Source organism: Cupressus sempervirens, chromosome 2 (genome assembly GCF_028749045.1).
Source record: "Cupressus sempervirens isolate cs-2001-9-10 chromosome 2, ASM2874904v1, whole genome shotgun sequence".
Lineage (NCBI taxonomy): Eukaryota > Viridiplantae > Streptophyta > Pinopsida > Cupressales > Cupressaceae > Cupressus > Cupressus sempervirens.
The window spans coordinates 264,779,610-264,804,154 of record NC_143119.1 but is presented as its reverse complement, the minus strand read 5'-3'; the positions used below and the strand labels follow the sequence as shown (position 1 = coordinate 264,804,154).

At 35.7% G+C, this 24,545-nt stretch overlaps 1 protein-coding gene across 1 annotated transcript; it reads left to right on the top strand.

Moving 5' to 3' along the window:
• The first annotated feature begins 954 nt into the window (after window positions 1-954).
• Window positions 955-18,958, top strand: LOC149572065 (Pseudouridine synthase family protein). Its single transcript, XM_089813386.1, has 9 exons — window positions 955-1,207; window positions 1,321-1,435; window positions 9,002-9,189; window positions 9,398-9,543; window positions 17,154-17,245; window positions 17,519-17,856; window positions 17,944-18,013; window positions 18,185-18,250; window positions 18,370-18,958. The coding sequence occupies exons 1-9, from the start codon at window positions 1,065-1,067 to the stop codon at window positions 18,553-18,555; spliced, it is 1,344 nt and encodes a 447-aa protein (XP_089669512.1). The 5' UTR covers window positions 955-1,064; the 3' UTR covers window positions 18,556-18,958.
• The last annotated feature ends 5,587 nt before the right edge of the window (window positions 18,959-24,545 follow it).

Here is a 24,545-nt window from a genome sequence, read left to right as displayed (position 1 = left end):
GAACATGATACTGGCAATCAAAATCATGCCAAATCATCAAAGTATCTCAAATGCACATAAACATAAATATCATAAAGTGTCACAGGACAAAATAGACAATGATGCAAAATGCAAACATGAGAGGCACTACAATTTCTCTATATTTTTTGTTGAATGGGGGAAGAGCCAATCCTTTTCTTTATCTATTTTTTCCAAGATTCATTTTCCAAATGATGATTTGATTTATGATGCTTCATTTTTGTAATTTTCTCTATCTCTAATATGATTTCCCCCTCTTGAATCAAATTTCTCCATCTTGTCTATCCTTCATTCTGGTCTAGCTTAAAGAATCCTACCTTTCTTCTTGTTGCCAAAGTGCCTTCATTTCTTGAGTTGAATCTATTTACATTCTTCTCATGCTTGATCTCTAATTCTTCCAAGACCCTCCTCATTCCCTTACTTCTATCATTCTACCATTTTCGCTATCTATTGTGTTTTTGTCCTCTTGTGATCGACCATATCCAAACACGACTACATTTGCCTTGTTGACAAGTTTTAATGTGTTAGGAAATTTTGACTAATAGAATTAAAAGTACCATTTGCCCACTTCTCTATCTCCCTTAACTACTTTTTCCATTCTAACATTTTTAAAACATTTTAAAAATTAAAAAATGTTATTTTTTTCACTTCAATAAAATAATCATCCTAATAATGATACATAAATTAATTAAATTCTAAAATAGATTAATAAAATTATAGATGTTATAAAATATTATTTTTATTAACGAAATAAAACAATCATCGTAATAGTAACACATGAATCAATTTGAATCAATTAAACATAGAGGTTTGAGTTGAAAAATGAGAGTCCTAGCTTAAAATTGTTGTGGATAAAATCAATTTACTAGCCATCCTTAGAAACACATAATTATTTATATTCAACCTATAAGATTAATGAATTTTTGGCTTTCAATCGTCATGTAATATTGTACATGCATTTTTTTGGTTTTCTGAAAAGAAAGTTATTCGACGAGAAAAAAAGGAAGCTCAAAATTCCCGGACGTCTCCCATTTTAACATTATTTCATGAAGCGGCTAAATCAATGCTTTAAAGCTCTTAGAAACGCGAAGGCCAATACAGGAGCCATAGATATGAAAGATCACCCAGAGAAAGTTTACGCTCATTACGATCACCAGGACGAATGCAGATTATTCAGATGGACTGCCAGGTATGTTGATTGATATTTCTACATTTTTCACAAAACCTTTTCCATTACTTTTTAAAAGCATTGAAGGAGATGTTCTGAGTAGGCTAGTTTTTTATGAACATTGGCTATGATAGGGAGTCCTATGAATATTTGTATGACCGGCCTTGGGAGGAAGTGCTGAAGTTTTACTCTTCTTTGTCTGCTGGGCGTTTATCTCTATCCAGTATAGTCTTCAATGAGGATAAAAAGGTAAAATTTGCTATTGTTATCTATCATTTCTTTTGAGGGTTTAAAAAATGATAAGTTGACATAAGCTTGTGCACAATTTCAAAAGAAACTCGTGGGTGTGCAGTGTTAAATGAAAGCTATCGTTCAAAACACACACTCACTAATATAATGAAATGAGCTCAAGTGGTCTATACAGTAGGGCTTTCAAAACCGAGACCCAGGTTTAAATTCTTACCAGAAACTGTAAGTATAAGAATTATATTGGTTACTACATCCAAGTTGCTGATTGCAGGGCATGCTAAAAGGTGCACCTCAATTGACAAGGTGAGATGCAAGACCCAAGGGACAAAGAGGAATTGGATTTCACCCAACACAGAAAAATCTCAAGCAGTATGTGCAATCCCCACTAGGATCGCCATGCCTCTACCTATAGGCCTTTATACCTGGCGCATATCTTAATGTTGAAAAATCTGCTGTCTACTGAACTAGTTGATACTATATTGTGTAAGAATTTAGACATTCAGAAATACAAAAGTAAAAAATTACAATTGATATCCAAAGCAGAATATAATTCCACAAAAATTTATAAGAGAGGAACTAGGTTCACTGCAATATCTTTCCCTAAATAAGCTTCTTGAGCTTATGAGTACGGGTGGATCAGCACTTGACTCCCTAGTCTCCACACATCTTGCACTTGCAAGAGAAAGAAAAATGTATGCACTGATACTTGTTACTTGGATTTGGTGAATGATTTTTCTATAAGATCTGTAATCATGGTCACCTGTAACTTTATGATCTATTAGCCCTACGGGAAATTGACCATGGATGCAGTTTCATGGTGGGGGCTACTATTATTTTTTACTGGAAAGGAAGTCTCATGGAGGGAGCTGCTGCTATTTTTACTGGGCAGGAAGGTTTATGTAACTTAAGAAATAGAAAATCTAGAAAATGGAATCTTCACCTGAAAAATCATAGCAATGAATTTCTTTACAGTAAACTGTAGGAAGTCTATGGCTGAGGGGCTTGTTAATTTGCAGCATCCCCAGAAAAATGTTAGCTATGCTTTCTCTTTCAAATGGAAGTCTTTCACTGGATGATGTTTTCTGGAGATTTCATTCTCAATTTCTCAAAGAATCAAATGATAGTTCCTGTGCATAATTCTATAAAAATGGTAGCAGTGGTTAAAATATCATATGATTTGGGATTGGTAAGATGCAAATGACTGCAGCCACTCAGTTTTGTCTTTCAGTTTCCCACCTAGTTAGTAGGATCTCTTGATTGTGATCAGAGGCTACCTAATTTCTAACTGGTCCACCAAATCCACCTAATAAGGCCGGTCACAAGGGCATTTTGCATACCTGGTCCAACTCTAAGCAAGTTGCTAATAGGATTTTCTGCAGGCTAGATAGGTTTTATGTCAATAGGGATGTCTTGACTCTTATTTCAAAAAGGACAGAATTGGAGTTAGTATCAAAGAAATTCCATACAACCTATCTGACCACCATCCTATTCTTGGTGTTATCTTTCAAATTCCGGTTTTGCCTTGAATGCTAGCCTTCTAAGAGATGGGGATGTGTTTAACAATTGTTAATGTAATCAGATGGTATAATACTGTGGTTGTGAAACGTAAAAGTTCAATTGAAAGATGGTCTCAAATTCAACAACTGGAAACCCCTCTTCCAGGTTGTTGGAAAGAAGAAAGCTAAAGACTGTAGGAGGATGGAGTCTGAACTTCACAGTAACCTTTGTAAGGCTGAAGAATAGCTACAAGATAACCTAACAATTCTTGAAGCCAAGGGATCTGTGCCCCGAACCAAAGACTCTATCACGAAATTGCATAATATCAAGATATAGGGGGCTAAAACAAGAGCAAGGATTAACTGGAAACACTATGGAGATAAAGGCTTCAGATGTGTTTTCCAGATCCTCAAATCCAAAGAAGCAAGAGATAAGATTGATAGTATTTGGAAGGAGGGGATAGAACTTAACACCCAAGATGATATCCTACAGGCCTTTGCTGCCTATTACAACAAATTATTCACCCCTGAAAATGATGGCATTGAAAGGGAGAATGCTAAATCTAAGATGAGACCATTATTCCAAGAAGGGTTTCCCCTGAGGAAGCTATAATACCAGATAAACCCTTATCTGTGGAAGAAATTAATAATGCTATTCAAGCTTTGAGTAATAAGAAGGCCCTTGGCTGGATGGGAGCCCTGTGGAATCTATAAAGACAATAGGAGCTAGATTGGTAGTAGACTTGTCCAAGTTTATACTGAGGCTATTCGTAAGAAATATTTTGGTTTTAATATTAACACAGGTCTGATCAAGCTAATTCCAAAGGAGGGAGGCAAAATCTTAATAAAAAACCGGAGATCTGTAACACTGTTAAATATATCGTACAAAATCTTGGCCAAAAATCTTGCCTTAGGGTTGGAAAACATTCAACCTCATGTCATCAATCTTACTCAAATTGACTTCGTGAAAGGAAGGTATATCTTGGAGAATTTGATCACTTGCTGGGAGGTTATGGACTGGGCTAGAGATTCTGATCAACAGGTTTGCATGTTACTCCTAGACTATGAGAAAGCTTATGACATACTTGAATGGAAGTTTATATATATGATGCTAAACAGCTTGGGATTTCCTAACTTTTTCTGCTAAATGATCCAAAATCTCATGAATGGAGCCAGAGCCTGAGGGAAATTAATTGATTGAGGTCTTCCTCCTTTGATCTGTCCAGATCCTTTAGGCAAGGTTGCCCTTTGGCCCCTGCCTTGTTTGTCATTGATGCTAATGCCTTGTACTACATTCTTATAGACAACTTGCTTTTCCCCAATGTCAAAGGTATAATTTTCCCCAATGGCGAAGAACTATCTAACATAAAGTTTGTGGGTGATTTTGCAATCACTATTGAACTAGAAGAGGACAATGTATGTGATGATAGGATGGATTGACCATTCTCCTAGCTGGTGTGAGAGATTTGCCCTCTCTTGGGGAGGTCCAAATCAGCAAGTGAAATACTTGGTATCCCATTCTCAGTCAACCTTAACCTGAAACAAATGTGGAACTGGATTAGAGACAAAATTGATAAGAAGATGAACAAATGGAACTCAAACTATTTCTCTCTTGTAGGAAGATTTCATGTTTGCCAGAAGGTACTATCCTCATATACTATCTAGCATAGTTTAAAATAGATCATATCTGTATCCCAGATTACATATGGCAGATAAGTTTGAAACTTCTTTTCTATTGAGTAGAGTCCAAACAACATTTTCATCATGTATGTTTTGTCAAACGTGAGTTTTTAACATCCCAAAAAGAATCTCCTGATAAGGAGAACAAAATACGATGACTTAATACATCTGTTTAGAGAATAGATACAATTTATACCAAAATACAAAAAGATTTCCTATTACCAGAACAGATTTGAGGTCCAAGTTATCCACCCAATTTGCTTGAAGAAGCAGCGATTTTGGACAACTAAAAGCAGATTTCTTCCAAAAATCTAAAAGATTAAATGGTGGTAAAATGGTGAAATCTGGGTGTGATATTCATTAAAGAACTTACTTATTTTTCAGATTTTCTAGTATACCAAGTATTTCATTCTCTAATGACAAGGCAGAAATTGGGGGGTTGAGAGGAATCTGGATTCCTCAAAGGCTGGTGAATTCCGCCATGCCTTAGGAATTTTCCTCTTTCTCTTTTCAGCTTCTTAACACCGATGACTCTCCCATTAAATCTAGCTTGATTGACTTCAGTTCTCCACCTTCGAACTTGTTGTCATGATGTTATTGTTTTGTGCAAGTTAGTCTTCATTTCCATCTTCCTGATATAAGGGTGGAGTTTAAGGCTTGGAGAGGATTTAAGATTTCTCTTAGGGTGGCAGAATCCATCACTCAAGAGGAATTTTCTTCTTGTCTTACATTTTTTGTCCAACTCATCATCCTTCATTTAACTCGGCTAATCACTTAGTTTTTCATATATGTTGATCATCACACTAATTTGAGAGGACTTAAATCATGTTTTCAAGTTGTAGACGCAAGGTAGCAATCAAGGGGTCAAGAGGATTTTTATCCTTCATCTCAAACTCAATCTCCACCTTTCAATTCGACTGTATTGGTCTCAAGTTGCCATCTATCTTGTTTTGCTCTAGCCTAGGGGGCTTTTCTATGTTCTTATGTTCCTCCTACGGCAGGCAAAAATTTGATGGTGGAGAGGAATTTTGAATCCTCCAAGGCTGGTGGATTCTGCCATGCCTTGAGGATTTTCCTCTTGAGCAATTTGATCATCTCCTTCTTTCATTTTTAGAAACCATCTTACATTTTTCAATCTTTCCCAACTCCTACAAATTCATGTCCTCTCTTCCCATTAGCTCATTTGACCTTCACTGTGTCAACATCTTTGCCTTTAATTGTCTTCATTATGGTGGTAGAAATCAGGGGTAGGAGAGGAATTTCTCTTCTTCCCACTTCAAACATTTCAATTTGGCCCTCATTGTCTTGTTTTTAGCTTCAAACTTGCAGCATACATGTCAGTTTGGGGGAGCAATGAGCTTGCCCAACCTTGCAAAGCCCCACTTTTACCTAGACTTGAGGGTGGAAACTTGGGGTAGAGAGGAAAATAGATTCCTTTGGGGTTGGTGATCCGCCATGCCCAAATGAATTTCCTCTTTGACATGCATTTTCTCCAACTCCAAATTTGTTCACTTGTCATTCCATACCTCCATCAATTGAATCAAGCCCTCAATTACATCTCTAAGGTGAGATTGGTGATCACTTCATTATGATTCTGGCTCAATTAAGTCTGATCTCATGCTTGTCCACCTCTTTCTTACTCTGATTTTCACTTTTCATTGATGTTTTGACCTCAAAACCATGACACTTGCTCATCTAATATTCTCAGTAACCTACCCACAGGCGGATTGGAGGGGCCTTGCAAGCTTTTAAGGCATAGGAGGGTGGCATAAGTTAAATTCCTCTGGCATTGGAATTTCCTCTATGCAACGTGTTATGTACTCTTAGCCAATTTCACTGTTTCTCCCAATTCTCCTAAGGTAAATTTGTAAGGGTATTTACCTATTGGTTGAATTTGGTCAATTGATTCATAACGTCCTCATCCATCCATCCTAATCATACATTTGCTCAAACTCAAACTCAGGGACTTGATTGATTTTGATCCTTCACTGGCTCTCTTATGTCCCTTGTAAGGTTTGGAGACTTGCAAGTGCCATCAACTAAGAACACCTAAGACAACTGCTCCTACAACTAGAGCAAAGAGAGGGGGTTCCCATTTGCAATAGGGCGATGATGTGAAAACCTCACAACAAATTTCTAGTGACTTTGTCTTTTGACCTCTGCAAAACAGTTGTCCCAAAAGCTTTTGAAGAGGGAGGTATGCGCCCTTTGCCAATTCCCATTTGCAATAGGGCGATGATGTGAAAACCTCACAACAAATTTCTAGTGACTTTGTCTTTTGACCTCTGCAAAACAGTTGTCCCGAAAGCCTTAGAAGAGGGAGGTATGCGCCCTTTGCCAAACACCTTAACTCTTTGAATTGCATTATGAAAATGTGAATTTCGAGCTACATTAATGGAATAGCACTTTTATAAAACAAATCAGCTAGTGCATCATCTATCTATTGTTTATCAGTTGGTTTCCAAAAACTGCTGAATGTTCCACTCTCTTTCAATGTTCTTGTGGCCTTGTGTAGATTGGGAGTGGAAGAAATAATAGCTGAGATTATAGACATATCCTCTTCAATTCTATGTTTCTTTTGTGCCTTCTTCATTTTAACTAGAATTGAGGAGGAATGCTTTTCTCTAAAATAACTCTAATCTCTGGGTTACGCCAGTGCATGCAGTAACACCTCCACCTTTACCTCCCCCATAATACCAAGTAAGTAGTCCATTGCCCTTGTTACACTTCCATTAAAAACTTTTGGCCTCTTGCTACAACGAAGTTCAATACCATTAGAGTCACATATTTCCATACCTTTGAAGTTAATTTGTTGGGAGCCATTCCAATTTGTATAGTTCAAAAGAAATCAAGATTTGAAATTTAAAGTAAAACATTAACTGAATTTATTTAAAAGAAATTTCAAAGATATATATTTTTTATTTTAAACTCCACAAAACAAAATAACTCAATAAAGTATAAAATATATGTTTAATATTTAAGCGTATTAATTTTACAATAAAATATTGAGTAATTAAATCTTCTATTTGTTAAATTTAAGTTACATCTTAATGTTTACCATATTTGTTAAATTTATTTATTTGTTTTTACATTTGTTGAATATTAGCTTAAATCTAAATTGATTACTTTAATATGATATTTCAATTTATTAATTAGTGATAAAAATTCTAGAAATAAAGTATTTTTTCTTTTTGATGGATAGTAGGCTGAAGTCAAGATAAATTTTTATTAGTTGTTGTGATTTATTATCAGTATTTATTAAGTTTGAGCAGACTTGAACCCAAGACCTCCCGGATAAGAGGCTCATAATTTACCACTGTGTAGTAAATTATTTTGCCTTAAAATAAATAATATTAACTTTGATATTTATATAATGATATTTAATTTTTTTTTTTGTTCTCGGAGGGTATCGCCGTGACCCAAGCCCACCGGGTTCCCTTTACGGGGCGAGCTTTGGGTGAGACTAATCCTTTCAGCCATGGATAACCAGCACGTCCCCCAAGTGTCTGTGGTGGGGTAATGACAGGCAAGGAGTCGAACCTGAAACCATGGGGATCTACCAACAACCTCAAACCAACTCGCCTAACCCATGGGCACTTAATGATATTTCATTTTAAACAATTAGATAAAATATGAGATAAAATTTAGGAATAGTAATTTAAGTCTATTATTCAAATTTAGTAATATTAATTTAATATCTGTCTCACAAGTAAGTTGATTGGGCCAGATTTCTATTTTGGCAGGGAAGAGTGTGTTCAGGAATATTTAATTTTTTTAATTTTTTTTTTTTTATTTAAATTACTTATTTTCAATTATTTAATCTTTGGAAGGACTCAGGCACATAAACAAAATAATTAGACAAACTGGATGGTGTTGATTCCTGCTCAAAGATAAATAGGTGTAGAAAGCACATATGCTTCACTGTCTACCATTACTGGGTGTGGAATTGTAGTAAGTAGTTGGATGTGTCAACACTTATGAAAGACCTGTCAGAAACTCTTTAAGATTTGTTTGAATCTCATTTTATAGAAGTGTACGCTTAAATTTTTGTCTTGTAAATGATCTCTTTAGCACTAGCTTTATAAGTTTATAGTATTAGTTTATCAGACTAAAGCAACAATTGTGATCAAGAAGAAATTGTTAATGAGACATTGCAAGATATCCAAAGTGTATTTGACATTAGCTTCCCACAAAATATAAATTGACCTTGTGAATTTATTTCCCTTGAAGCTTTGGGAGATGGTGGGGGGTAGAAATAAATTCAGTGTTTGCTTATGCAGAATAGAAGATCTTGAAGTTTATTTTAACTTTTTATTATTCATGAAGAGTGGGTCCCTCTTTTCCATTTTGCTATTCCTAATTTAACTTGGAATGGTGTTCTTGTTTCTAGGAACTTTCTGTTGAATCCTTAAGACAGATGAATCTTGATTCATCACAATTGCATGTTCATTCACAAAACAAGAAAGAGGAAGCTAAAATAGGAAAGTGGGCAAGGAGAACTTTCAAGATACATTTGTCTTATGATGGAAGTTCATTTGATGGCTGGCAAAAGCAACCAGGCTTGAACACAGTACAAGGGTGACTGAGCAAATCAAACTATTTCTTATACCTGATGCTACTGATCAGATTAAACTTAATAATTTCATTTCAAGCTATATGATTTAGATAGTTTTTAAAAAAAAAAACTAAGAACATGATGCATACCATTTGTACGTAAGTAAATCAAACACATATGTCACACTAATTCAACAGCTAACAGATCTCTGATGTCTGTTTGTTCATTTAGATTGGTTGAGAAAACTCTTGGAGAATTTGTTGACGAAAGAAAGGCCCGAGAAATGGAAGCAAAAAATGCCTTAGTTGAAGCTACTGTGGCTGTTGCTGGCCGTACAGATAAGGGAGTGAGTGCCTTCGAACAAGTTTGTTCATTCTGTACGTGTTTTTATCTTTATCTTCAAACAACTATATTATATTCTTTAAGTTTGTAGTCCATGCTCTTTGGTAACCAACTGAAAAATTGTAAAAGGAAAAATGGCTACCATATATAACATAATTGGTTGATTAATAAATAGTTTGACATAGTTACTAACGGACAGGGACTCAATCATACAATAGATATGCAACATTAAAGAATGTAAAAAGCCTTAACAAATACTATTTGTATTGATATTTATTATTTAATAACCAGTGATCATCATCATGATATAAAAAATGCTTTAAAACACAATCACTTGGAGATGGTAGACACAGACGAGGAGGGAATGCCTTTATAAAAATATTGATGGCAGGTGGTTGTCTGAGATTGACCATATTTTCATGAAATTGCTTAAAATTCAATGTATGGACACATCTTAAACATTATCATTGTTTCCCTTTGTACAATCACTTCTCTGGGGTTTGATTAAAAAAATCTGTTTCAATATTTTAATTTGAAAAACTCAATAAATTGTTATGAAAGATGTTAGAAAACTACAGATTGTCAGCACTCTCTCGGAAAGCCTAATATAATTATATGATATATCTAAGAATTTTTTTGGGAAGTTTTCCAATTTTAAACAAATGCTTTAGGAGACGTATAGCGATGCCAATAAACATTATCTAAAGTATCCTAATACATGGAGAAGTCAAGTCTCCTAGATGGGGATGCATTTTGAATATGGGAGATGAGTACCAAGGGTTAGTGAATGGATTTTCTTGTAACTGATTCCTTTTTGGTGGCATGCTTCTTATTTTAATCCTTCCATATCACTTGAGCCAGCCAAGAAATTATTATCTATTCATGTTCTTATGCATTATAGATTTTTTTGTTATGTTCTCTTGTGACAATTTTAAGGAGAAGTGCATTCTGTGGGTTCACAATGTTATAAGACAAATCTAGACTTTGCTTGTGTCCTAAACAAATGATCCAAAAAATTCCGACTTACCCTGAGTTTCCAGGATAGGGGGATGCATTTCCTGGATTGTGATTGTTCAAGCCACTTTGGGGGACAACAAAAGGGAAGACTATATAAAATATAGTGAAATAAAATATAAGGAACATTATAAATGATCATATGAAAACCAGGATAAAGCATGTAGAGTTTAATAGATCTTTATTGGTGGAGACTAAGCAATTATATTTTCAGTCTTGATCTTATTAATTCAGGAGATCTTTTAGTTTCTTATGTGATTGCTTGACTTCTTAATCAGATATGTTTGTTGAAGTAGTATTCTGATATAGTCCGAGATCAATATGCCCATGTGATTGATATGATCTGCAGATAAAAAATGGAGCAAGTATATATATATGTTGAAACATAACCAAGTAGGGGCATGACCCTACCTGGTCATGCCTCAACATATATATAATAGTACCTGTTCATAATTAATCTCACTTGATACTAATCGGTGATGACAAGTTTTAATAACCAAGTGGTGTGTAAGTCATACGAAGAAGACTCCCGATTTATCAATCTGTGTGAGCAAGGTAACACCCGATCGACAACAATGTAACTAATATCTTGCACATCATAATCACATGGTCCAATCATTTCCACAACTTGCAATTCATTTTTACACGGATTAATTACTTCCATACCTGAAAACTGGATGGATGTTTGTTGGACATCATTTGCAATTATTGACACATTTTCAACACACAAAATTGGCTTTTCTTCTTTGGGTTTAGAAACTTCTTATGATTCTAATTCTAACTTATTTTGTGCTGTGATTATTTCCTTGGATCTTGCTTCTTGATCTCTTATTTAGCCATTTTTCTTATGTATTCATATAGATCTCTTTTGTTGTGATAATGGTTGCTGAGTACCTCCAAATACTCATCAAAGGGAATGTGAGCTGCCAATCCTGTGACAACCTGTGGTACTTGGCAATAATTTTGGAGACCTTAAATTTGTACAATAACTCTTTGAATAGGATCCATGTCCCCTTCCTTTCATAAACCTTCAAATTTGTAATGTCCCCTCTTTGAGTACTCAGTATACACTCTCTTTTATATTAAATGAATTGCCAAGTCTTTTTGATAGTTGCCCTCAGACTTAGGTTATATTTAAATAAATACATTGGTTTCACTCAAGTGATTTCCCCTATTTTACACTCATGAGAGGGGGCCGTCGATTTTCTCTTTATTCAGGGCGACCTAATAAGATAAGTGCAAACATATTCATTTATGGAAAGTTGTGAGCTCATCCAAGCCTTACAGCCTAAAATCTTGGCCTTTGTGGTTGTCTGATCCTTTTTGGATTGAGAGGATTTCTTAATGCATCGATGAAAGGGAATTAGCATTCTATCATCTATGTTTTTCATATTTTCTTATTCTGCAATAAGGTTACAGTATAACCAGGACAAAATCCTTGGTAATTAGTGAATTTGGACATCCACTCAAACTTCATCCATGGAGGAATACAAGCCATGGATGCTAAGACAGTCACGTGATTCAATGACTTAGTGTTTGGAAAGAAAGCACAGCACAGATTTGGGGTAGCAGCACTTGCATGCAGTGATTGCAGGGGTTAGAGAGGTTTTCAGCTGTAGGTGATAAATATCCAGCAAACACTCATCAAATAATAGCCCACTGGGCTGTGTAACACCACCATATTTCTTAGCATACTCTTTATAAGCAGATAAACATACGGGTTTGCTTATTCAAATATTTATCTTTTTTCAATAAGGGCCCATTTGGTTGCTGGAATAGGAATAGAAAAGTTGGAATACGTTTTCCATTTCCTGTTTGGTTCGTCATTTGGAATAGGGAATAGGAATACGTATTCCCATTTTGCCTCTAAAATGAGCTTATACCCATTCCAAAAAATACCTGTTATTGGAATAGCCATTCCTATTCCTAATATTACATGCCTATTCTCCATTCCTATGCCCGCGACCAAACGGGCCCTAACTTCTGCTGACAGTACTCTGCGGTTCTTGTTTCAAATTAATCTTGGAACGAATGGGAGCGCTTCTATAAGAATCGCTTGAATTTTTTTTGGCAAGCCTTATTATTATTTTGGAATTTTCAGTATAATCTGCAATAACGTATATTCCTACATGTCTTTATATCAATACCTTGAAATGACATAATGTATGTATTGAATATCTCATAGTCAGCCAGATTGTAATACTTTGCTGACTCCTGGTTCTTTTTAAATCCTCCCTTGTTTTCAAACTATCTTAATATATAAAAAATTACCTTGAAACGATTTTTCAAAATCTCTTTGACTGTAAGGCATCTAAAATGTTAGCATCATCCTACAGGCTGGTAGGATCAATATCTGATACATTTACATTGTCCCTTTCTAGAACATTTTTTTATCTGGCTGAAAACATTTCTAATTCTAAAATGATAATTGCATTTACATTTACAAATATAACTTAAATCAAAATTATGAATTTATTATAATATTCTGAGTTTTTTACTTTGAGATTATTCTGAAAATAATCTTATCTTGATTTCTGCTATGTTTCTTCTTCCACTTTGCAGCTATTTTTCCTTTAAATGTTCGTCCTTGATATCCATACAAGTTATGGGTTTTCGTCCAATAACGTGATTGGAGAAGTTGATGGTTTTCTTCCTTAAACCTTTTTAACTTTTCATTGGAGGGTTTGCATCCTCTTTGTTTGTAACATTTTCCTGCAAATTCACATAGTAATTTCTTTCAATTGATTAATGTCTTTTTCTCATGGAATGATCTCTCATATATTTCTTATTTTTGAAAGTCTCAAATTCTTTTTCTCACTTATGCTGGCCTTTGGTAACTTAGGTTGTATTTATTTTAACTCTTCTTTATTTCCAATCATTAATATATGACCTGTATCACTTTTTCCTAAGTATTATTTTCTTATATGATATTGGCACCACTTCAAGCGACGTCCTTATTTGTTAATTTAGGTCGATTATTGTAATGCTTGGGGAGCGATCTTTAATACCAGCAGTCTTTGTCATTTGTGAAGTGTGATTCATATTGTAATCCTCAGCTATAAAGCTGCTGCTTTCAAACATTAGAGGATGGATTTATTCTTGCTGAGTCATTCGAAGTTCAAATCATCCAAAAGCTACCACAAATATTGCAATGCTGCTCCTTGAATGCATTGATTATGACGTGGATGGGAATTGCTGGGTATATTAATATTGAATGATATTCTGTTTGAAAATGGCACATTACATCTCCTTAGTTTTCTAGTTTTGACAGTGCCTGCAACTGGAGAGTCTGTCAATGTTTTCTCCAACAAGGCTATTGAAGCTTATAAAATGAAAATGCAGACAACATCAATACAGTTGAAAATGAAATACAGAGATTTTGAATGTTCTTTTATTATTTATGGAGGAGCGTTAGAGATAGACAGGCATGAAATGCCTTGGGATGAATGACAATAGTCTGTCAATTGCTACACCCCACATCCACTATCATTTCCTTTTATGATAATGAGAGCTAATAATTAATGATCAATGATTATGAATTTTGTGCTGTTGATGGGAGACTGCCGGCAAGAATGCCCTGCCATTCAAGGATAATTGCAGTTCCTTTTCGATTCAGTCAGAATGGGCCTACAAAATTAGTTGCTTAAGCCCTAATCAATTTAATTTTATAAAAAATACTGTCTTAATGATAAATAGAAACCTTTTAGCATAATTGGAGCATCTATCATTTTTGTTCGCTTTATTGTCTCTCTCAAAAACACTCTAGTAAATGGCCATTAGTTTTGACAAAACGTGGGAAGGAGAAGGCCCAGTAGATGAGCAGGCTCCAATAGCCACTACTGCTGTACACAGAAACACATAGTTCCCAGAATCGCCTAAAAATCGCCCAAATCGCAATAAGATTCATGCCTGGCGATTTTTTCTAAATCGTGAATCGCTGGAGCTGATTTTTTGGGTGAATTGGCGATTCGGGCAATTCATGGCAAAAATTGCCAGAATCTTTATTGTGAATTGGATGCGGCAGCTAGGAAGTTGACTTGAAAATTATTAATCGCCAGAATCTTTGCTGTGAATCAGCCGCAGCAGCTAGGAATTTTGACTTGAAGTTGACTTGCATCATCTTGACGGCATAGTAATTTAGCAAGGAAATGTTGTATCTGTATAGCAGAAAGATATTGAGAAAGTACGAGTAAAAAAAAAAAAAAAAAAAACAATGACAAATAAAAAATGTTCAGAATGCATAACAGATGATGCCCAAGGGAAGGGAAAGACATAATCAGGTAGTAAAACATCAGTGGTTGCCAGAAAGAGTGTGGGATTAGAAAAAAATCACAAAAATACTATGTTCCATGCAGTTCTGTGTGGGTTTCAAAGTACTAATTTGGTCTTGGCGGGGACCCTGCAGGCTGCCCCTCGACCCCACTAGGGGCATTACCCCCTAGACCCCCAGTTGCTGCGGTTATTAGTCTGACCAGTTGATGAGACTTGAAGTTGCTGCAGGGATGGAGTGTCTGTGGTGGAGAGAACAACAGAGCAAATCTTTCGAGAGGGGGTGATACGCTTTGAAGCACTTGAAGTAGGTGTTGGACGTGAAGCTATCTTATAATAACTAAGGAAGCTGTCTTATAAAAACTCTTTACCCCATGCGGTAAACACAAACTTCCATGTCTATGTATGTTAAGTTTTAACTTCTATTTGATGATGTTATAGTGTGTTTAAGTTATATTCAATAAAGGGTGCATGAAATAAGTTTTAAATTGTTAAAATCTCTAAATTTAAAGGGTTTTTTCAAATTTGCCGATTCATCACCGATTCATGGGTGATTCATCGCCGATTCACAATTCGATTTGGCCTTGACGATTTCAATTCTCGTTACCTTGCAGAAACATCTTTTGTTTGACTTTTATCCATTACTTGTAAAGTTAAGCACCAGTAGCAGTTATGCTTGTACCTAAAAATTGGGCAAAAAGTATGTAGTCACAATCCACATCAAAGAAACAATCAATCATATGGTGACATATAAGGGCAATTTGTAATACATGCTTTGATGCCTCTGTTTCAGTCAAATTTTTGTGGGGGGTTGGTGGACAATTCAGTGAGGATGTAGCTGATGTGGCTACCTCATTGAAACTTAGAACCCTGAACAATAGCTATTAGCTTTTAACCCACTTATATAGGTTAACTGGAATTCTCAGAGAAACCCAACTTACTGTCTAGGAGCTGGCGGTTCGAAGCTAGTAGGCACAACTATTGGGTTCTCTCCCCTGGTTTATTTCATTTTTCACTTTCTGTAACTTGTTTCTACTATTAATTGATAAGTTAATAAATGCATCCTTCTATTGATTTATTGAGTACCCTAAAGGATGATCTTCATTTTCTGCTGCAAGTCACACTGAAATTGTTGAACATATGGTCTGAAGGCATATTTAGAATCTTATTTGCACTCCCATGGATTGTGATATTGCTATCTGGACTCAACTGTGTATATTTTTTGAGTCAAACTCATTGATCCATGTTTTGGTTCACAAGAACCCATCTTTGTGATGCTTACAAGGGTGAAGCACCAGTTGTTCGCAGGAGGTCACCCATCCCAGTAGTACTCCAGCTCAAGTGCGCTTAACTATGGAGTTTCCTCCATGGTTAAGCCCACTTTGCTTGCTACCCCATTTTCTTGCATGGTACTAGGATGGTGACCTCCTGGTAAGTCCTAGTGCTTCACTTCTGTGAGCATCGCCTAGATGCAATGAGTGGTAAGTGTTCCTTTCATTCTCATGAGAGATGGGTTCTTGTGAACCACTTGTCAAACATGGGTCAATTACTCAAAAAAAACTACACACTTGACTCCTGATAGCAATATCACAACTTGACTTGCTCCCATGGGTGTTACTTTTTTGAAGATCATATATTCCATTTAGTATTAATTTTGAGGAGTTACTCTTGGAACTTTTTCAGCAGTATTTACTTTTGTGAAATGATCATTTTCATCGTTTTCTGTGGTTCTTTATGGGTGATGTAATTTTTTTTTAATGTTTCTTCAGTCTTACCAACATTTAATAAATACATTATTGTAAATATGGATAAATGTAACTTTTTACATTAATATAATAGCCTTCTTTGTAACTTATCATAATTATGCAACCATGTTTGACTCCATATATTTCATATGCTCTTTGAGTCTTTAGAGTCCTTGTTTATCATTTGCCCCTTTAGAAAGGTTGCTTCATAGAAAACACCACTTTAGGTTGGCTTGAGCTATTAAGAGATTTCTATGGAAATGCATCCTTTCTTTTTTTTCTTTTCACCTTTCTTTCATATACTAGGCTAAATATTTCTCATCTTTGTTTTGAAAACTTTTCCTAAACTGTAAGCGAGGATTATGGTTGGGTATTTGACCTTTGAGATGACCCAAACATGCTCAGTAGACTTCTTGGAGTTCTCATCAATATTTCTTTGAGTACCTTCTTATAGAACAATTATCATTTTCCATTTTCTTATAAGATTTTAAAGAAGTACACCTGTCAAATGACTTTCTTTTCATAAATGTTTCAGCTACACATCAGACTGGGACTGGTTATTTCTTGGCACCTTCTTGTATATTTGACACTATTTTTTCTGGAATTTTGTATCTAAGATACTTGGAGGACAGATATCAGTCCAGAAGAAGTGGAAAGAAAGATACTTGCTGCAGCACCTGGACAACTTAGAGTTGTGAGCGTCTCTGAGGTGAGAATATCTGCTTTGTTAGTTGCTAGTTCCTTGGCAAGTTTTCATATGTTTTTGCATATGGTTCACAAGGGCAAATCCTGCTGATCATATGATAATGTTTTGAATTAGTGCTTACAGCCTGTTGATTGACTATATTGGCTCCTGATATGGGCTTCCAACTCAAATTCAGAATAAACTTCTTTTGTATTTTTGGTATGTTTTACAAGATTGATTGCCTCTATCTGATCATGGTCACTAAAAATAACACCTAATTTAGCCAGAATACTGTAGGTCTCACGTGAATTCCACCCTAATTTCTCAGCCAAATGGAGGCGTTATCTGTATGTGTTGCCTCTTAATGATGGGGAAGGAGATAAAACGCTTCAGAATGATGTTAATCTTGGGGATCATAGCATGGACAACTTCTTGGCTTATAGAAATGACAATCAGAGTGTGGACACAGAAGGTATAAATATGGGGTTGCCAAATATCAGTGATAGAGAACCTCAGGCTTTTATCAAGCCCCGAAACTTCAATGTTGATACTGTCAATCAGCTTTTGCAACAGCTAGAAGGAAAATCCTTATCTTATGCTATATTTGCACGTGACACTAAAGCATCAAGAAGCAGGTAACCTACTTCTTTTGATTTCAAGACTTGAGTCATATAAAGGATATTTTAAGTTTTTATTCTGAATGTTAAGTTTTATGCTTCTAGAGGTCCGGCAACAGAGTGCTTTATGTATCATGCTCGGGCTGCAACAGCTACTTTGCCTCAATTGGAACAGGTTTGATTGTGGAACAATCTTAAAATTGGTTTTCCATTTCACAAATGTGCTATTAGTGCCTTAAGGTTTATCTTCTGATGAATATAAGAAGTGAATATTAAATCAAGTAATCTCACGTGTTGAAAAATAATGCCGACAGCCATGATTGATGGATTCCGTTTGTGTTTCTAGGATAAATCATGGAGAGGAAGGAATGTCATGTGTGTAGAACTGGTTGCCAATAGATTTTTGCGTAAGGTAACCCAAATGTCAAAATACAGTATACTGTAGCTGCTAATAGATTTTTCATTTAATTGTGTATCATGATCTCATGGTTCAAGAGCGTGAAATGTCATTGAATGAATGTGGTTTTGCAGATGGTTCGTGTTCTTGTTGCAACTGCTGTGAGAGAGGCAGCTGCTGGCGCAGCCCCTGATATTCTTTTGAAACTCATGGAAGCAACATGTAGAAGGGCCTCTGCTCCTCCTGCTCCTCCTGTGGGATTGTGCCTAGTGGATGTTGGTTATGAAGATATAAATATGGGAAATTTCCTCATTAAATAGTAAATCATTTTGGAAAATATAACAAAACAAGTATTAAATCTTTATTTTTCTGGAGAGACTTCTCCCTGAATTATTCTTACACTAATTAACCTTGAATTCCATAAGAAAATCAGATCCCAATAATTTGTACACGAGTCAGAAGTACCACTAGAAGCCAAAGGAAAGAAAAATACTACACTCTGGGTTTTGATGTTATAATTTTCTTTGATTTCTGTTCCATATTCATTACAGAGACTTGATTTATTGACTTCACTGGAAGATGCATATCCCAATTTCTTGAAATTGACAAATGCACCTTCTGTAATTGTGAAAGGGAAACGATCTGGTCATAATAGATGGAAGGATACATCATTTTGATATTTGAAAAAATATTGTGAATAAAAATTAACATATTTTAATGCTATGCCAGTTCAATTTAGTTCCTTAGTTGAAGCCATGTAGCTTAATAACATAATAGTCCCTGCTATTTTCTATAACGATCACTTGACAGTTTATGGGTCTGAATTCTATGTTGAGGAAGTTCTTTACATGTGCTTTTGAATATTATAAATGTCAAACTCATGTCCACAGTTGTAGTAGTAGCAACAGGGACCATGAATGAAACAGCCATGAAAATAAAATCACTTCTCACCTAACAATATAAAACACTCAATGAGGGTATACTGAATTTGAAGTTGTGGAAGACTATTCTTGAAGATTATAGAGAATAATTTATTTTGCCCAGTGGATCTTATATTACATTCAATAAAATATAAGAAATCTTCATGCAATAAGGATTTCGAGGTACCCCAAATATGTCAGGCATTAGGAGGTACGAGTAAAGAATGGACTGTAAGTTCTTATTGGGCCACAAAGCAATCACCCTGGGAATTGCTACAAGTTGGCATCACCATGGAACGCAGAAGTCAAAGTCACACCTGCGTGCAGTACTTTAAACATTGCTTTTAAAGATACATTGTTGTAATTAGCTACATTTTTTCCTCAATGTTAGTGCCACAGTCTCCAAAGATTACCATTATTGATCATGTTTAATTGTGTCGGGTGTAATCATTTTTAACTTTATACAACAATAGCTGCGTTAAGGTTGTAATAGTTTAACATTAACACTACAATTGCCGCAAGCGAGTAGTTAAAGAAGTAGTGATATTGCTCTCAGGATTTAACTGTGTGATCGAGTCAAACTCATTGACCCATGTTTCATGAGTAGTGATTCAACATGAATCCATCTCTCATGAGAATAAATGGAGCACTTAGCACTCATTGGATCTAGGTGATGCTCACAGTGGTGAAGAACCAGGACTTCCCGGGAGGTCACCCATCCCAGTACTACTCCAGCCTGAGTGTGCTTAACTACAGAGTTTCCTTCATGGTTAAACCCAAAGCTTGTAACCCCATTTGCAAAACCTTCACCAAGTTTTATGAACCATTCATTAGAAAGCCCCTTAAGTTAATACTTATCAGTTAAAGAAGTAGGTTACATAAATATTGACTAAGTAAATGGTAATAATTGAAGATGGTGAGGTTGTGGTTTGTATTAAAATCAGATTTGTGATTATTGAAGGTGTGTTACTCAGCATTGAATGGATGTGATCCTTTCAAGCAACTCCTCGCATTGGTGTGAGAAGTCACTCATTTTGTCTTACCAAACTATTGAAGAGATTGATAAATATGGAAGACAATTATACTCAGTGACCATAACATATATATCACCAAAGATATACTACAGAATACATAATATCAACGCCAAAACACACTGAAGAATATACACATCAATATTTATTATTATCAAATTATTGTGGAGGGTATAATAAATACTGCAGAGAGCATACTGAAGTAGATACAAAGACTTTCAGATCATTGGCTGAGTATATATATATTTTTATCATAGACATTGAAGTCACAGTACTGAGTATATAGATTACCAGACATTAATTAAGATTGCAGCATATACATCTTATCACATAGGATAATATATATATACAGATTGAAATTGCCATATCGCAGAGGATAATTGATATATTGGTCCTAACAAATTGTGATTAGACCCTTGAAGATTTTAATAATAATATTAAGAGATCCTTCGTTAGGTTTTTCACGTTCAAGGTTGAAGGTTTACCAGGGTACCTACCCTGTATTTTGTGTGAACTATTTTATAATCTGTATTCCCTTACAATTTGATCATAAAATCAACATTGTATCAGAGCAGGCTTAAAGAAAGATCAGATCAAATTCTAAGTAGCAGGGTTGTCCTCTCAATCGCCTTCAAATCTGATCATATATAACAATGCGAAGATAGTGAATGGACTCAAAGCTGACGATAGGCTTGAGGCTGCATCAATCTTCACCTCCTGGAAGTTCAGTCATACTTGCCTGGGAGGAAAACAGATTAAATGGATTTGTGGAGAAATAGGTTATGAGACCAGATGAAGAAGCCTCAATGGAAGAGAAATTTTAACATTGCAAAGAAAATGCTGGTTGACTTTGAAAGATCACATTGTGCCAATAATCTCTAAGCTAACACCAGCATATAACATGTTCAAGAGATGATGTATGGGATCAACAACACGAGTCAAGCCCTTGCATTAAAATGGGAACTTCGCCAAATTAAGATGACAAAAGGATAATCCATCATCTCGTATTCATGAGCATTATTGAATTTGGAAATCAACTCTCCACCACAGGAAAAAGAAAAAGGATCTCTCCCATGTTCAGTGTTAGCCGTGACAAGTTTGGTCAATATACAAGTGATTGTTATTCAAGGCGTAAGTGGCAAGTTGCAAATCTTAATGAAGTGACAACTCAGAAGGATGTATCAAATAACTCCAATGGATTCTTATTCATATCGGCTGTGTCAAGTAATGTTTCCATAGACAATGGGACTAGGTTAATTCACGGTGGAGCATCTTGACATATCACAGGGTTTCAAAAACAACTCTTAAGATTTGGTGGAAAGTCAGTCAAAGTCTTCAAGTAATCGTTGGAGATTATGTACACTATTCAGCAAAACGATTTGGTATTATGCCATTGTCATATTCCCCATTTGTAACCCTAACTATTGTATTTAATAATAAATAATAATCAAATTTAAATTTAAAAACAATTGTATGCAAATTTTACAATATTAAATGTAAGGGTCAGATCAATACTATATGGAGGATATTGCAAATAATCACTTATGCAATAATATTAACATTGAGGTTTATGCATTAAGGAGAACCATACAAAAAACACATAATTGATATCAATGCAGCCATATTCCACCATTAATAATAATAATAATAACTATAATTTATCCTAGCACAGTAATATCTTAGTTAGCAACCCACTAAGTCATAACGACTGAAGGAACATTGATCATGGATGATTAACCATCCTTCAATAATTATCAAACTCAAAAGAAATATATATAAGATAAGATAAAATTATTAATGTCCACGAAAAACCAAAACGATTTATGGGACTGAGCAAAGGCAGCCAAGCAAAGGCACCAAACGGTGACAAAAAATGAAACAAAACAACAAGAAGAAAGAAAGACAAGGTAAGGACTAAGGGTCCTTCAATGTCACAAAGAAATCTGTAATAGAGAGGTACATCCGTGGACAATCCTTAGTCTTCGGATGTCGTGAAGAACCCCTATAGGACTGATGCTGCATGTAGAGACTGGTACAATGTCTGACAGATCTGGAATGTGAAGTAGTGGAAGGCCTTTTCAAACCCCACGAAGGAGACAAGGGAGAGAAAAAAGGTGGTAATGAGCTGATCAGAAGTCCGTTTCTGATGAAAGGACTACAGGGTATTCTCTCGAAGATGGGTGGCCTCCTGAAGATAAAGTGCTAAACACTGATAATCAATATAACTGAAGAACATCGAGAGAGGAGAACATTATCTGAAAAGGCAATAGAATCTCCCTCTGATCTCATAGTAACGAGGACAACGAAATATGAAGTGAGTCTCGGTCTCAACCTCCATCAGAGTGCATAACTGGCATAATCGATCAGCCTAATCCATATGGTGATCAGTTCGAGCTCTGAGATGATGAGAACCAACCCTAAAAGAGCCCAAAGAGAACCGTAATGCATGATTCCAACGTCGATAAAGATAGGCAGGGCGAACAACAATACCATCCTGAATAACAAGAAAATGCTCAGCATAGAAGGCCATCTTAGGTCGCAAACCACCTAGGGGATGACACCAAGTAGTGGTAATATACTGGCTATAGATATCCTGTCTGACATGCTCATTCAACTCCTGACAAGAGGGAAGAAGATGAGTTGGGGCATCCATCGAAAACTGATAGGGAGGAAGGCGATCAATCTCAATCTCGATCGAACCCAACAAAGAGGTGGCCTGAGCGTACCAACATTTAGATCTAGCAGAAGTGTCAGATCTCATAATCTCCACCGAAGAACAATATGCCAAAAAAGTGTATCTATGTCAGTCAGCACCTGTCTCCATAAAACCACGAAGCCGATGAATAAACCAAATCAAGTAAAAAATAACAGCAAGTTTGAGAGGATGAGCACCAAACTCCACTAAAACAATGCTGTGAGGGGTGAATCTGTGACACCTAATGATACAACGCAACAACAGTGTCTGGACCCGCTCAATAGAAGCCCAATCAGAAGCAATAAGAGAAGGTCCCCAAACCATAGAACCATAGAGGACTGTCGAACGAACCAAGGAGTCAAAAAGGGACAACTTGGATGAAATATCCTGAAAATGATGCTTGAAGCATTGTCTCTCCAGCAAAGCCAGGGAGCCCATACCCTTACTGACTCAGGACTGAATAGCAGGTCTCAAACTGAAACGTGGTCCTGAGAACTTCACACCAAGATACATGTAAGAGGGAGTAATCTCAACCTCCTTCCCCTAGAAGAAGAAATGGAGATGAGAGGTCTTTAAACAATTAAAGACCATAACCCGTGTCTTAGATAAATCGACCACAAGCTGTCTCTGAGTACAGAAAGAAGCAAGAGTATCAAGGAGTCTCTGTAAGCTATCGGGAGAAGAGGCCAAGAGAACGACATCATCAGCAATGAGGAGAATAGAGATCAGAACCTGATGTAAATAACACCCATCTCCTGGTTGAGAGGATTCCATAAGGAAATCCTCTAACTCATCAATATACAAGCCAAACAGCGTAGGGGAGAGAGGACAACCCTGCTTCACGCCAATGGTGCTTTGAATCGGATAATAATACCTTCCTTTCCTAGATTCCACATTATGACACAATTTAAAAATGCATAATTAAATGAGTTACAACACATGATAGGATAGTCTACTGTATTACCAAATTTGCATATTTACAATTATGGACTTTGCTAAAAAAAATGTTACATAGTTTCTCAAAATATATAAATAAGTTATATAGCAATGAAAAACGAAAATGCTTTGACATAAAAAAGATTATGACAAGGAGAGGGTTGAGATACAAATCTTTGTATAATCATCATTAATATAGCAACTAAGTCGTCCTTATAAATGGATTCTCAAGCCATCAAGTATAGATAAATTAATGAGAAAACACTATAGTAATGAATATCATTAGTAGTGGAAGGGCAAAAGCCACGTCTACTAGATCATAACATATCATTGGATATATATATTTATACTTTTGTCCTTCTTAATATTTAAAAACAAAAATAATGTGCAATTGATAACATAATAGAAAATAGAGTAAGGAGGAACTTAATGTTTGATTTTATTGAATAATAGATGCATATTTTATATAATAGATTGACTCACCAATATTTCTAAATGACTGCTAAATTGATTGACAACAAACTACTTTATCGTCGACAACACACACATGAAAATGGATAGGTAGATGACTCTTGACAACTACCTGGATATGAGAGACAAATCTACACGTTATTGTTTCAAACTAAAACTCTATGACACATACATGCACAATTCACCCAAGTTGAACTTCTATTCTTAGTAACTCAAACATGGTTTGACACGTGCAACATTCTGTTATGATTTAGTAC